The sequence below is a fragment of the Andrena cerasifolii genome, chromosome 16 (assembly GCF_050908995.1).
Source record: "Andrena cerasifolii isolate SP2316 chromosome 16, iyAndCera1_principal, whole genome shotgun sequence".
Lineage (NCBI taxonomy): Eukaryota > Metazoa > Arthropoda > Insecta > Hymenoptera > Andrenidae > Andrena > Andrena cerasifolii.
This window is the reverse complement of record NC_135133.1, coordinates 1,276,175-1,292,210: the sequence shown is the minus strand read 5'-3', so window position 1 is coordinate 1,292,210 and position 16,036 is coordinate 1,276,175. Positions and strand designations below refer to the sequence as shown.

Sequence of the window (16,036 nt, the reverse complement as noted above, 5' to 3'; positions counted from 1 at the left end):
GGTTACGTATGAGAACCGCTGACAAAAGCAATAAACCAGAGGCCAGCGGGCCCATGGGTCTGTTAGGGAATCCTTATTCTAACTGCAAGGGTAAGAGACAGAACGCAGGCCTGTCCCTTTTCAAGTGGACAACGGACTTTTCGAATTGCCTTTGCGTTTTCTCTTCACTTCGAGTCTTGCCTTCAGCACGATACGACGTCCTTCCGAGCTGAGTAAAATAAACTAGAGTTTATAAAGAATATACTGTTTTACAGTTTATTTCATAACCCATTTCCAATAAGTACGTATCCCAAAAACAAATCTATCTAAATTCGTTAAGCGTTACGTGGAAGAAATTAGACAAATCCGCTCGGTCGCTTAAAATTTAACGCCCTCGCGTAACAACATCAACGACCTCAAACAAAATCGTATTTAAATGACTTTGATTAGCAAAATTAATGTTAAACTGTTTCTTAATTCTCGACTAATTTGATTGCAAGGTGCACTCGTATTTCGTTTGTAATAGGTGCGAATAACCGGCTTTCGACGGACAGTTTTTTTTACAGATTTGGAGCGCAAACTCCAGGTGTACGCTGCAAAACTGTACCTACGTGTAAAGTCTCCGACGTGATAAAGGGCGATTGCGCGTTCCCGGCGCGCGCGTCTGGAGTGCAGGTGTGAATTTGCACTTATTTCGACACGATCCGACGAAACAGATCAACGTGTCACACGCCAGTTCATGCACGCTGTGCATTAGGGTGGACCTTATTTTTCGACCATAAAACTTTTTACACGCTGCCCTCTATTTTTTTTTTTTCATTTCATAAACAAATAATTTGTGCAAAATTTGAGATCGATTGGACGTTGGGAAGACGTAGCGTATCGCATGCGAAGTTTTGAAATAGAAGTAACTGCGCGGTAAGCGTAAAGAGTGGCGTGTTTCTGAAAATTTCAATTAAATATTTTATATTTTCGGGACTATAACATAATTCTTTAGTATTTAGTATTGATTTGTTCATACGTGCATTAAAACCCAAGTTTTATTTGTACGAAATGAGACTATTATACACTAACTGTTCCTTAGCAACACCGAAATATGACATACAACGTTCGGCATTGCATAGACGTTGAAAGACCCTTAAGCGGATCAGATAAGGCAGCAGTTTTTTATCCGCGGTGGCTTATGGGCAGTGTTATCTGATAAGGCTGCCCATAAGCAGCCACGTATCAAAAACTACAGCTATATCTAATCCGCGGCGCGGAGCGGATATTCGCGTTGGTTTGAGGGAGCCTTTAAGGTAGGATTTCCTAGACGCGATTCGCCGCGGCGGCCAAATCCTAAGCACCGCTCTTATGGAGAAGCATGCATCTGTTTTCCTAGACGCGTCTTCCGACCGCTGTGCCAGTGCGTCTGCCTCGGCAGCTACCTAGGCTACTCGAGACGCAACACAATGCGATGAGTGTCTGCTTTCCGCTATTGTGGCGGAATCTCCTAGCAGGCGGTTAGCCGCGGCGACCAAAAGCTTGACTCCTCTAAAGGCTCCCTCAAACCAACCCGAATTTCGCGGCGCGGAGCGGATCCGCCACGGGTCAGATAAGGGCTCCCCCAAACCAACACGAATTTCGCGGCGCGGAGCGGATCCGCCGCGGATCAGATAACACTGCCCATAAGCCATCACGTATAAACACCTGCTGCCTTAAGGTAGGATCTCCTACCCGCGATTGGTCGCTGCGATTGGTCGCAGTACACTGGTACAATGGGAAAGCATGTATCTGTTCTCCTACAAGCGACTGCGATCGTCGGGTTTACGCCAGACGTAGGAGCCTGACGCGAGTCTGTTTGAGTACCAGCCTAGGCTACTCGAGAGACAACACAATGCGATGAGGGTCTGTTTCCCATTATACCTAGTCGCAGGCTGGGCAATGCGACCACCGGTCGCTAGATTGCTCCCGGAGGGCGTCTAGCGACCAGTCGCACTGCGACCCATTGCCGCAGTGTGACATAATCCCAAAAAATAAGGAAAGAAGTCAGAATTCAAAAGATATGGGAGTATGTATTTTTATGTTACCTGTAGACTACTAATATGAGCACCTAAAAGCGGTAAAAATATCGTGACGTATACTTCTGATCTGTGTGCAAACACGTGTCTATGATTATATGTATTTTTCGTGCAGAATTTTAAATCGCGTGTTTTAATTTTTGGTGATGTAAAAGAAAACATTTTAAGTGTCAACTTTCAACAATGGGCATAAATCCTACAGTGTTCAAACTTTATCTCAGAATTTTTGAGAATTAATTTAACAAATAGTTTTTAAATAACAACTGATTGAAAATTGGCAAGGTCAAATTGACCCAGTGTGACAACGGCGATAGAAAAAGTAGGTGTGACAACCGAGGGTTAACTAACTACTTCTGTTCTTAATTCAAAAGGTTAAAAGATGTCACTTGCACCCCTTTGGCTGTAAGTGCCTCGTGTATGATGAAAGAATAAATAAATATAAATGGAAATAATAAAGAGAGAAGAAAAATGCCGCACCTGTTCTGTTTAAATTAATTGACACTTCTCTCTACACATTTGCTTTCCCTCCGTAATTCTTGTAGTTTTTGCTCTTACAAAAAATGCCGCCCTGCTTCGTCCTCAGGTCAAATTCGAGACCAATCCCGTATCTCTCGAATATAAACACGCGTTGGTATATTAAAACAAAAGCGCGCGCTGACGAATTCAGATGTGAGAAAAGGTGGGCCATTGGGAGGATAGAATATTTTTAGCTACAATTTTTCTCAACGCAGACAAGTCTATAAGAAACGGCTATTGAATGTTACGTTTGAATTGTGATACGTGGAACGGGAACGAGGTGCGTGTTACTGTACGTCCAGTCTTTAGCGATGTGTTTCCCTGCGTTTCACAGCACAACACATCCCTCCATATTGGTTTCAAGCAATAAGAAGTACTTTTACGTTATATTACACGCATCAGAACGCCACAGAAACGAAACCGTTACATATTCCGCGTTTGTCAACATTTTGGTATTTTTCACTAAAATTGTGAAAATTCAAGGCGAGGTTCAGAACAGAAGATATTAACCGAATGAGCTGAAATTTTACACATGTATTACTGGCACGGGTGGGCAAGTTTTCCGCACTATTGTCCGACGAAAAAAGTGTTTTTTGCTACACCCTAGTGGGTACCCTGGTTATTGAACAACGCAGGGACTTTTGGTTATTGACATAAGGGTTAACAAAAAATTACATTTTCAAATATTTATTGAAGGATTAATCTCATTTCAAATGTCCCAACTGTCTTCCAAATCCTATATACTTATACAGTAAATCCTCGTTACCAGCTCGACCAAAGGGGCTGGGTGGGCTCCTAACGCGTTGTGGACGCTATTTCGCGTGGCCAATGGCGCGAGTGGAAACGAAAGAGTTGACACGAAGTTCCCGTCGGCTCTTCCGTTTCCTCTCGCTCGCTCATTGGGTTTTCTCACTCTGTCCGAAGGATTCCAAGAAATGGTGGGGATAGTCGCCGGGCTCTTAACGCATAGTAGGAACGGGCTGGTAACGAGAATTTACTGTATTCTAATTTATCGAATTAAAAAAATAATTCATAATTCCGTAACATATCAAAGTGAAGAATTGATTATGCTGCGTTTATAACTGATTTGATATCCGGTGATTTGCATAAACGTTAGAGATAACGACGCTTTTACGGAACAATAAAAGTAAAATGGAATAGCGGTGGTTGCTATTGCATTCCTTAATTTTCGTTGTTTGCAAGATTTATTTGTAATCTTTTAAAGTTAAAGGTCAAATCGCCACGGTTTAATGTTATTCGATAAGCTGAACCTTTACACATCACTATATTAGATCAAATGAAACAAAATTAGGGGGGTCCCACGGAAAATTTGAATTTTTTTACTTAGTAAATAAGTGGCACCCTACTATACATATTATCTTAATATTTTCCTTTGATACTATAAACACAACAGGAAGACTTATTAATTAATAAAATCTACACTATTAATTTTACCTATACATATTATCTCAACGTTTTCCTCGCACTTTAGAAACGCAGCAGAGAGTGTTATCAGTTAATATAATTATCACTATTAATCGTACACGAATAATGGCGGACGCAACTATTACTACCGTAACGTGCCGCGGCTAACTTCAACGTCCACATAATTGTTGCAAGGGGATTCAATTATCCATTGTTCCTTAATTTCATACCACCTCGCTGTCCCAAAGGAAGCCTTTGCCTTCGAGACAGCTTCTGTGTTATATAATGCCCGAGCAAAGTTTCCCTATAATAAGCTCTCTTATGCCCTCTATTATTTCAGGGCACCCTCTATGCTGCGCCGTTACACGGCCAGCTGTTCAAAGGAATGTTTATTGGGGAACAACTGATAAGTCATGAAACGTAATTGGAATTGAAGTAACTATGACAGGGAGGAAAAATGTTAATACATGGGAAGGTCCATATTCTACGACTTTTCACTACCAATCGAAGACTTTTCAGCAAAAAGGTGGCAGCTCCAAATGTATTAACTTTCGGAAAACTGATAAAAACAGTGTTAATACATTTTTTTTTTTAGATATATGCTCAATGTATTTTACACACTTAAAATCCACATATTAATACAGCATTTAGCACTATTACTACTTAAGTAAGAAGATATTTTCTCTATGATAGGGTGAATTTTTAAAATTTCAAGCTGCCCACTTGTTGCATTAATTCTATAAACATCCACTTGTCGCGGGTAAATAATTAGATTAAACATTATTGTACATATTATAAAGCTATGTATTAGTACATAGAAACGTATCAGAAACCACGAATCTACACAATTTTAGAAAAATTATAGTGAAATAAGCTTACTAAATCATAAAAAAGCCAGAAAGTTCATTTGTTTGATTATCGTCATCTGTGTCAGAAACTACAGAACGATTTTCATCTTCAGTTAACTTGCAGTTATTTTTTTTTTTACATTCAATACTATCTGTAACACAGTTTCAGAAAATTATAGAGCTGCTTCCGTTTTGCAGTAGTCTTCAATTATTTCCTTGCGCCAGCTCTTTGCTATCGCTATCTTATAGACTCAAGCATATCAAGCTTGAGAATTGAATACATATTTTCAAAAATGTTGATGACATCAAGAAATGTTAGAAGGATCTGTTGATATACTTTAGGAAGTTCACTTTTTGGATTAATTTGTTTTTTTTTTGTTTTAATGAGGTGTCAAGGAGACTTCAAGGTCACTGTTTTTTTAATGAAATCGTGTATTTTATTTCATCCATTATTACTGTGCGTGACAAGACCAATCATAAAATATGTGTGATTTATCATTTTGCCCATAGTTTACCTAATGTAATCCAGTTCACAATTAGTGGGGCTGTTAACATTCGAATTCGAAATACAGAAGTACACGTAAAGAGACAAATACGCATGCGCGCACAATGTGCATTAGCTGCCCATGGGTTGATTTTCTGTAGTCGCTGCACGCATCATGAGCTAGATGTGGAGAATTCTAGGGAATTCTACGAATCAGGTTATGCAGTCTTTGCACACATTGCATGAAACGCAACCAACGCAACGGACCCAATTTCGAAGGGAACGGCATATCTAGAAAGTTTTAGGCAGAGTCGAAACGGAAGATGAGAATGGAAGCAAATACGTGGCGCGCATTGTTATTTCTTAAGCGCTTTTACTGCTAAGTTTTTCGAACGTGTTCTTATAATGCTAACGTTACAGCTATACTGTAATCCAGAAGACGTACGAGAGCCTACGATTGTATTCAATAGCCTTGAAAACCTTCAATTTACCCCGGACGCGGATAATAAATAACTTCATTTTTCCTTTACACATCTGCTTACCAAATTTCGCTGGGTAAGCAGCAGTTCGTCTTGTAAAACTCATAAAATATGATATTCGCTTTCAATAATTGCCACTGTTCAAGAAGAATAGAAAAACTCGGGTTGAGAAAATCCAGGAACCAATAAAGCCATCAAATTTCGTTAGGAGTCGGTCCCCGATTCTTAGGACGAATTAACCGATGTACTTAGTTAGCAAGCGTTCTTCGACCACCGTCCAAATGTCTCGAATTAAATTTAACGTAATCCATCCAACTGCATAGCTAATTGTAAGTTTGAACATTCCCGCGCAACCTCACGAGCATCAAACGCATCGAAAATCGTTGCGTTTCGTTACTGCGGTTCATGCGCTGTTGGAAACGGAACGCTATGAATGCGCGTAGCGACTGCGCTGCGGTCTTTGCGCAGTATACGTGAATCGGAACACACTCGGAATCGTGTCCCGTCTATGTAGTTAAAGTGGTGGGGATGATTCGCTGCATGTGTGCATACCTCACGGGCACCGAATCCCCACCGCGCGACGAGCAGGCGTAGCCCGAGAGAGAGTGAGGAAGGAGCACCGAGGCAGGCAAGCGGTGTGGTGGGAGAATACCCCTCACGAAACTCACCAGCCAATATATATGAAATGGACTTTAGTCTCTCTTGTTTTCTCAGCGCACGCTTAGCATGTGTTGTGCTCACTCAGCTTTGTCGCGAATTAAACTCATGTAATCGACTCTCATCGTTCACTTTCAAGTGCAATGTGTGTGTTGAATACTCACAAAGCTCAATCAAGTGTCAGCTCACGCGCCCTCAATTAATATAATTGTAAGGGACGCCGCGTGGTCGCATATCTACGCGGATACATTTCGTATTATCTCACTTTCAGCAGTTAATCATTGCTATCAATAACATACGTGTAAGGCTGCTGTAGAATTCCGTTCAACTAGTGAAACTAAACGCCACGAGGCTCGTCTTAAGTAGTGATCGGTATCTTTTCACCATCAGTGAGGGGTAGAATTTACGACTCTACCTCAGCATCATCGCTCAGTGTACTCTCAATTGTGTTTTAAATAAAGTGACGGAGGTAGATCTCACCGCAATCACTGCCGTTCTTTCACGCGACCCATAACCTCAACCGCGAACCACGTTCCCGCTCTCCCATCAACTTTCGCAATCTCAAACAAAGATAAATGGTCAAAACGACACATTACACAGTTCGACAAAATTTGACTTTTTCGGACTTGTAACATTCAACAGCCGTTTCTTATAGAGATTCGTACGCTGAAAACGAAGCCGCAAACCGTTTGTCGCCATCACCCTCAGTTTTTCTGACATTCGTTTTTGAAAAACACTAAAAATTTTCAACTTTGTACAGTATTGTCTCGTTAGTGACTCGCTGGTCGGGACCGGCGTTGAGTCGGTATCGTGAACAGAACCCTAATTCCGAGTGTTCGTTTCTCGCTTCTTTCTGGCCGGAGGGGGGAGCGAGATGGAACACTGCGTGCGCGGCGAGCGTGCGCGATGGTCGCAAGCGCAAAGGACAGAATGTCAGGCGTCCGAAAGACGGAGCGAGACAAAACATCAACGCGTCGTCGGTCTCGTACCGTCCTCGCTCGCTTTCAGTGCCTCTCGCTCGCTCTCGTTACATCTCGCTCCAACTTTCGCTGGGCAAGAGTGAGACAAAAGTGGTGGGGATAGCGAAGAGTCGGTATCGTGTACACAAAATCGAGTCGCTAACGAGGAAATACTGTACATCTTTGGTGTCGAAACAGTAAATGCTATAGGGTTGCTTGTACCGTAAAATTATTCTATTAACCCTCCCGAATACGAGGAGGCTGGCGACGATGCCGGATTTCCTACAAAGCGTCAAGCCATGGCCCCACCAGTGCAACGATGGGCTGCACAGACCCTATTCGAGCACTTGAAAAAAGGGTCTATTGTTGTATGAGGTTTCGAGGACTGTCGAAGACAGTAAAAGACTAGCCTTTTTTTATATGTACATTGTGCTCTGTTTATCTGCCGGATTGAAGAAATCAGTAACATTTGGGTGTTTCTTTTAAGATATTGGAATGAAATTAGTGGCAAAAATAGGATAAAATTATTCCTTTCTAATGATATATAATTTAATATTTTTTACATCTATTATTTGTTTTTGCTATTTTTTAACTCAATCGTGAAAAAGAATTGAAAACTGCTTATTTGGTACTTTATTAGTGGTTGCAGTCGTTGGGGAAACTTTCCGTTTTCAAGTTATAAGGAAAAGTCGAATAGTAAGGGAAGTAGCCGAATATCGGTTTGTTTAAAGTAATAATCAGTCATTTGCGATAAAAATCATCTTTTATTAGTAATTCATTAACCCTCGGAGACCACAGTGGGTTACGCTAGAGTAATTTCTGAACGGTAGAGTATGGGGAATTAGGGCTTTCGGAGAAAAAAGTTTGATATCTTTGCTATAAATCCCCCCCCCCCACCCCCTAAGGATCGCTAGTATTCCAGAAGCAGGAGAGTAAACTCACTGCAACGGTAGTCTGTGGGTTACATTCACTCAGTGTGACAGTAACGTTAGAAATGTCTTTTTTTCTGCATCAATTTATTATACGTACAGTATTTGTGAGGCTTCCTCAGACATCCGCCTCGGCATTTGCCTTCTCGCTCAGGGGAAAAATACGGAAAAACCCTGAGCAACGCGCGGGTACAGCGGGACGGGTGACGAAATCTTATTGCTGCAAAGTCCTCCATGGTGAGCTTCCTGTCTCACGTCGTTCCTGGAGCTCTGCTCCGACGATGCCTCCATGGTGGGTTTCCTGTCCCACGACGAAATCCAGCACTCCGACGCTGCATCCTCCTTCGTGCAGCCTCAGGAACCCGCTGGTCCGCGAACTAGTCCCTAGCGTCCAGACTCCAGCGCTGCCTCGTCTCCAGTGCTTCGGTGACGTTCCCGCTTCGGCGACGTTCCCTCCTCGTCGTCGAAACCTTCATCGCGGAACTCATCCTCGATGTCCTTCCGGTGGCCGTAAGAGCTTGGCACTTCAATCCCGCCACAGCTCCGGATTCCATGCAAACGGAACAAAGAAACATTAGCGTTTACTTCCTTTCGAGAGAATTCATTGGAGCTGAAAGAACCGGGAAGACGGAAAGGCGAGACGGAACTGAAAACAGGGGATCACAGCTCATGTTGATGTTATCGGCCCCTTCCCCGATCAATCTGCCCAGCACCCCAGCTCGTCTGCATTTTCTTCTTTCTGGACTTCTTCTTGCCCTCTTCTCCCTCCCTCAAACTTCAAGATGGCCCCATTCCTCTTCTAAGGTTCTGGTGCTGCTCCTGGGGACCGTCCTGTGCCGCTCGTCAGCGGCCCCGTCTCCGCGATGCCCCCCCCCCCCCCCCGAGCGATCCGTGCAACTACGTCGCACATCCGTCCGGTGAATGGGCACACCATTTCCCGTCTGGAGCTCATGGGACTCTCTACCAGCGGGGCTAGCGAAGCGATTCCACGTATGTCCGCGCTCCGCTGCGGACCACCACGCTATTGTGGCACATTCAGAGAATTCGGTGTCGCATCCGAGTCGCGGTGGCAGTCCCCCGACACCCTGTCCCTCGTCGTGGGGTTTCGTGTTTTCTGAAACAACTCAAGAAAAGGGGAGCTGGGCTACGAAGGTAGCCTCCGCAGCCCAGTCCACTGATTAGCTTACAACTAATTTTCCGACTCTTCGTTCAGATCTTCGTTTCTTGACACCTATGTCACTTGGAGCCTTCAAACTCCCCGTCTCTTCAACCATTTTCCTTCGTGGGGATCTTAACGTCCGGAAGAAATGCATCTCCTCAGTTGACGAACGTCCCGTACTCTCGACTGAACGATTCAGCTCTTCGGGGTTCTCTCTCTCGGGGATTAAGCGATCCTGCGACGGTATTCGCCCCCGAACTCCCTCCGTCGCGGCTTCAGTAATTCTGCGCCCACCAAGCGCCTCGCTGTTTCGGTGGTGCCCGCGCTCCTGGGGACGCCGTTCGCCAGCAACACAACTGTATGGATCCCTGACTGCCACCCAGAGCCGTACACCCACCAACCCTTGGTGTGGTCCGTGTACTCCTGGACGTCCCTGCGTCCCTGTCGGAGTCGCACATCCACCACCAACACTCCGACGCTCCCTCTATAACGTCCTAACTCGGCCTCTTGAGATGACGGTTCCCCAAATCCGACGTGCCCCTCGATGCTTCTTGCAGCTCCAAGTCGAATCGGCATTGCTGAACGTTGTATCGGAATGACGTTTGACGACTCACGGCGTCCCCACGGAAAACCGTTCTCCCCGTCTCGGAAGAAGTCAAAACGTCAATATCAAAGCGTCAATCTTGTTCGATACTCGCGAGAGTGCCAACTTCAGTGTGTACTCATTTCCATTTGACGTACACTCGCATTACTTTTAACGGGAACCGTTCCTTGCCATTTTCTACGTTATACAATGAGAACTATACAACCAGAATTCAGATTCCTTTTTGTAGGTCGGCATCCCGAGCTTCCAGAGCTAACCCAGCAATGGCCTCCTGGACTCCTCCTTTTTCGGCAGCATCCTCGCCGAAGCCTCGAAGTCGCTCCCATGTCGGAGGGCCTCGACCGCCGTCACCGTTGCTCCTGTGGCTGTCCCCCGTTGCTGCCGCTGCTTCTGCGGCTGTTCAGAATCGTATCCCCGACAACATATCCAAAAATCATTTAAATCGGTGAGGACGGAAAACTTCTAAATAATTACTGTTTTTTCTTATTTATGTTGGTGGAGGAACATGCCATATCCGACTGAATGTTTCTTCAGTCCGTCGACCGATTGACGGTTGCGCACGCGCGCCGCTAAAATTAGTTCCCGAGTTCGCCGGTAGGAGTTACGCTACTTACATACTACGAACAATAGAACTATATAACAATAGTTATTATAATAAGGAACGGAAAAGAAAATATATTATGGGGGTTTAGTCCGAGAACGTTACACCCGCGTATTATTCTACCCTTTGCGTCGGGGTGGCCTGCGATGGAAACGCCCCGGCGCAACAGTATTAATAATTATAAAATTATACAGAGAACAAGACTTGGAAATTGCTTCCAAGATGGTGTTGATGATACCAGCTCAGAAGAAGAAAAGGCATTCATTTTTAAGACCAGCTTTCCCAACCGTTGAGCATTCAGTAAGTGGAATACACCGTTATAAGTCAGAAAGTGATTTCCAAGTGTATGTAACATCTATTGAGAGGAGAGATTGTCAACCGTTATTCCCCGACCCTGTTGCGTTCCCATATTTCGAGATACAAGATCATTAAAAAAATTGCTCTCGATCGCACCCTTTATTTTTTACCTTGTCTACTCACAAAAATGTATTACATAATCGGAGAAACGTCACAGTATAACAGCTACCACTTTTAGAAACAAATAAATATTGTATTTTATGGGAACAATAATCTTAAGGGGGCCGTCTCATTTTTGTTATGGTCCGAATCGATCGAAGCGTCCCCAGTAAACAAACGAGTTACTTATACCGAGGTGACATCTCCCGGTACTCTGGGTAGACGAATTTTTTACGCATAGTTGCCACATCTGCTGTTTTTTCTGTCTCTGCCGCGCTGTTGCCACAGAGTTCTATCTTTCTATCGAGAAGTCTTGAAGGAATACGGGACGAGAGCTGCGTCTAGCGTCAGAGCCTCGCTGAACGTAGCAATAATGAAAGATAGAGAGGTCCGGGAGTGTAAGAAGGAAAGATGGAAAGATACAAAACCTGACACAATTTGAACAATCATTATTAACGATATTACACATAAAATTTATTTGCAGAATTGAACGCCCGTTTCGTTCAAAGTAGTATGAGAGGTAGAGGAGTTAAATGAAACCCGAGATCACTACTGGTAAAAGTGCGATATTGTATTCGGTGCTGAATGTAAGAAAAGGGTCCGTTCGTTTCCGAGACGCTGTGGTAACTGCGCGTCGGTGGAAATCACGGACTCGACCGCTCATTGAGAAACATTTGACAATCGCCTGCTTTGGTGCGGTCGCCGCAGCCATGGCACCGCGAGCAGATTCATGATGCCTGGACCAGCTTCTCCGCTCAGCGTCGAATTATCTTACAGTAGTCCGATTTAAATTATTGTCTGTCAATTTAATCGGCAGAATCACTTTTATATTGATAAGATGAAAACTAAAGAAATTCTGTTTCTGCATAATCGGTGATACATCGCCGAGCAACTCCAGGCGACAGGTTAGACGGGTGAGCGATACCATGTCGCTTGGCTCGAGCTTCGGGGGACCTCAAGAATGAAGGCCTTCGATTAAAAAAATTATTTGTGGCCGACGGATGAATTCCCGTCGAATAAACTGATTCATCCGTGGCGTTTCAAATAAAACTAACTCTGAGTTATTTTTATTCGACGACAAATATAGATAAAGTCACTTTAATTTGATAGTTTATTTCAATAATTTATGAAACAATACTAATTTGCGTATTAATATCTTTTTATTTATACGTAGAAGGATGTAATATCTTGAATAATCAATGTGCAATTTCACAGCATACAATATGAATAAGAGACATCACCGAAGTGTAACACGCCGATCATAATGAAATTTATGAATAGTATAATTGTTAAAAAAAATATATGACACTTACTTTTTTATCTATAACCATCTACATCCCGGGGGTGAAAGCATTGCATTATCTCTTGCGTGATAAATAGTACTTTTTATTGAACATATTAATTTTTAATAGGAATATTTACACTATTTCTTTTTTATTTTATCTTTTTTTAAAACAGTAGTGCCACCCGTGGGGGTACGTGAACTGGCGACCTCACGCTTACTAGTCGGGAGTCCTACGCACTGACCACGCCATTCATTGGTAATTGTTTTCTATCAAATGTGTATAAACAATTTCGGCATTTTTTGCAAAGTCGATTTTCTCAAATTTGGATGGTGAGCTATAAACAATTACTGAATTTGCCAGTCCAGAATATCCCCTAGTAAGATTGCTAAGTAGGTAGTCCTCTTATTGCATCCGACCCGTATGCAGTGTGGATCTGTAACACAGTATTAATGGAAATACTTAATTGTTGTTTTATAAGCGTAAAAAATTTTCCGTAGATTTATAAGGTGTGAAACATTACCTGAAATATGCTACTTATTATTCCATAACATTCCATTTGCCCTGGCATTACAGTCCCATAAACCGTGTTCTCAGTAATTTTGTAAAAAGTGCACCTGTAAGAAATGATCGCAGACATTTCGATAAGTTTGGTATAAAAGTAAAAGTTTCGTTCAATAATTCGTCGAACATTATGCATACCTGCGACGCCCGTATGTATCAGCCTGGCGCAGTTTGACCGAACCGAACACGGCATCCTTACATATGCATCTTTTCTTCTATCTTTCTTCTGTCTCCTGTCTGTCTGGTCCTGTTTACTTAGAAATGTGTCTAAAAGATTAAAGTGTGAATTAAATTTATTATTTCCTTAGTCACATTCTTGGTAAAATTACGCCGGTGTAGATCGACTCGCGTGATCGTATGATCCGCGAGTACAAGTGCCATTGCTGGCACTTGTGACCCCTGACTCCATCAGTGGCACCGCGCTTTATACCGCGGTGCGAGGCCGGACCGATTCAATAGTTTCACTATTTTCGGCGGCAGACCTCTTTCGCTTTTTCGGTTTTTCTTTAGCTCTTTCTGTTAGTATAAATTGAGGCTCCCGAATAGGCATGCACCTATTGTGCCGACTATCCATTACTTCGGGTAGCATGCATTCTAAATAAAATTGAACCAGTTTTGGTTCCATTTCTCTTTTCCAAAACACATCATCTCTTTCTACTTTTATAGATTTCAGACCCTTCGGGGTCCAAACGCAAACTATACAGTACTTTCTGTCAGTAATATGTAACTGGCCTTGTACTTGATAAAAATAGTGATGCGTTTCTTTCATTGAAATAACTGTTTTATGTGTGAACATGCGTCGGACAGCGGGAACTTTTTCAATAGCTTCTTCCTGCGTAAAGCTCTCCGCTGATTTGGTGCATTTAATTTCCACAATACCCTCTTGACCGATGATTCCATCCGGCGAAGCTCCTAAGAAGGGGATGCAGCTGTCGATAAAAATTCCACATTCTGCAATATCTGTGTATTGCTTCTTCAATTCTTCGCGAGCAATTTTCTCGCATTCTTTCCTGCATTGCACCGCGGGTGCACTAATTAACTTCGGATACACAATTGACTTCACTACATTTCCGCATAGCGTGTCAGGTCGACGACGGCACACTTGTCCAAAATTGGATGCTGTCAACAATTTGGACCTGTGCTGCAACCATCTGCGGTTCTTCGCTTGTCCAATGGTTTCTTCTTCAATAGCATGTCTTCTGTCTTGCCACTCACTGAGCATTTGCATATGCTTCTCCCGCCCCAGTTCACAAATTTCGGATGTCATGTCTGGCTTGTGTGCATTTTGTCCATAATCTTCTGTTTTTCAGTTCTCTTTTCCTTTCCTTTCTTTTTCTTTTCTTCCATTTGGCGTACAACTTCGGGCGTTTTCTTATTCATTACTGCATTCAATCGCGAGTGCACTTGGTTACTGTTATACTCCGCGACAGCAGGGGAGAGGGAGAGGGAGGGGGAGGGGGAGAGGGAGAAGGAGAGGGAGAGGGAGAGGGAGAGGGAGAGGGAGTCAGTATAGTGACATTATTGCGTTGCAGAAAAGCGGCAGATCGAGCCGTGTAACATATCCTACGAAAAATACTATACACTTTTGGATGCTGCCAAAAGTAATCCATTTCTGTTGGAATGGACAATGTCGGTCGCTATTCACCGTGATTCATTCAAGCTTCTCTGACGACAAAATAGTAATAGGGGAAATGCAGCAACAGCGTGATACGACTCTCAATACATATCGGCAACTATGTCTTTCCTACATTTATCGGCTAGCTTGGACGTCCACCGGTTCCGATGGTACATGGCACGAATATACCATCAACGCCGGTGACGGAGAATCCTTGAAGCCTCATTCTGTCATTTCTCGAGTCTGCCTCAGTACACGATTCATACATTCATTATTATTTCAACGTTCGATGCTTATTAGCGTTCAATCGCACCAGACCACCCTGCACGAATGTCTCCTGCAGGCAACTATACCCGCAAAACTTCCTTCATGCCAATTCCAGGAAGAAAGGTGGTTGAAACGGTTTCGCGTATACGTACACGCGTTTCCTAGCTTCTGTGAGCGTACGCACACACTTTAAGATCCAGTGAGACAGCCCCCTTAATTCTAATATTTTACCAAGAAGAATACAAAAGAGTACTGAAAATTAACAAACAAGTAAGCAAAGGATTTTGGAAAGAATCGCCAGTTGTGTTTTTCGAACGAATCGAAGGTTATATTCTCAACGAGATGATAAATCGTTAAAAAATTAAAGGTCAAATTGTTTCTATCGCATGCACGAATGCTTCCGAACGTGAGTGCCAATTTAAGGTATTCCCAAACTCCGGTGACCTAGATTTCGTTGATCGTATACCAACAGCGAATAGGGTAGCTTCGTTCAACCGATACCTTGATTTTTGACTGGGAATTGCTCAAAGTTCAGTTTGCAAATAAAACTACGGGAAACCCATTTACCCGAGCGGCTGTCTGGGTGTAGTTCGTCAAAGCAGGAAAAGTATCGAAACTGTGGAAATGAAAATTGTTTGTAACTCGATTTCTCGACAGAATAATAGACCGCGGAGGCGGCTGTAATTACACGAATTCTCACCGGAATACCATCTAGATTACTCCCATCGCGACCTGGACTGGTTTTGAACTTAAATATATTTAAAGAAGTACAAATTTGGAGAATTTTGTCAGTTGTAGAATATTTTAAATCCTATCAAAATTCTTTAAATTTTAGTTAACATTACGAATTCTCAAAATGGCTTTCGCAATATTAAAAAGACTCTTAAAAATGTTAATAGTTAACTGAACTGTTCTATTAAAATTTGGTAAAATATTCAGTAAGTTTTTACATCAAAGGATTTTCGAAGGTTCCTGGGTAATTTAATAGCTTCATTATTTCTCAATAGAAAGAACTGGGCTGGATGTTTTAATACTACCTTTTTTAATTTAGTTTATATGAACTTTTATGCAAGAAGTAATAGCTTTTTAATTCTTCTTTGGGTTATAATTGACTTCGACTTCCTGTAGCGCTGCAGTGCTTGTCATCCTGA

At 42.8% G+C, this 16,036-nt stretch overlaps 1 protein-coding gene across 1 annotated transcript; it reads right to left on the bottom strand.

The window, feature by feature from the left end:
- Positions 1-12,582: 12,582 nt before the first annotated feature.
- On the bottom strand, positions 12,583-14,430 carry LOC143377889 (uncharacterized). The gene is made up of 2 exons (XM_076829693.1): positions 13,142-14,430; positions 12,583-13,056 (listed from the first exon to the last, which is right to left on the bottom strand). Exon 1 carries the CDS (start codon positions 14,268-14,270, stop codon positions 13,428-13,430), a length of 843 nt encoding a protein of 280 aa, XP_076685808.1. The 5' UTR covers positions 14,271-14,430; the 3' UTR covers positions 12,583-13,056; positions 13,142-13,427.
- Positions 14,431-16,036: the final 1,606 nt, after the last annotated feature.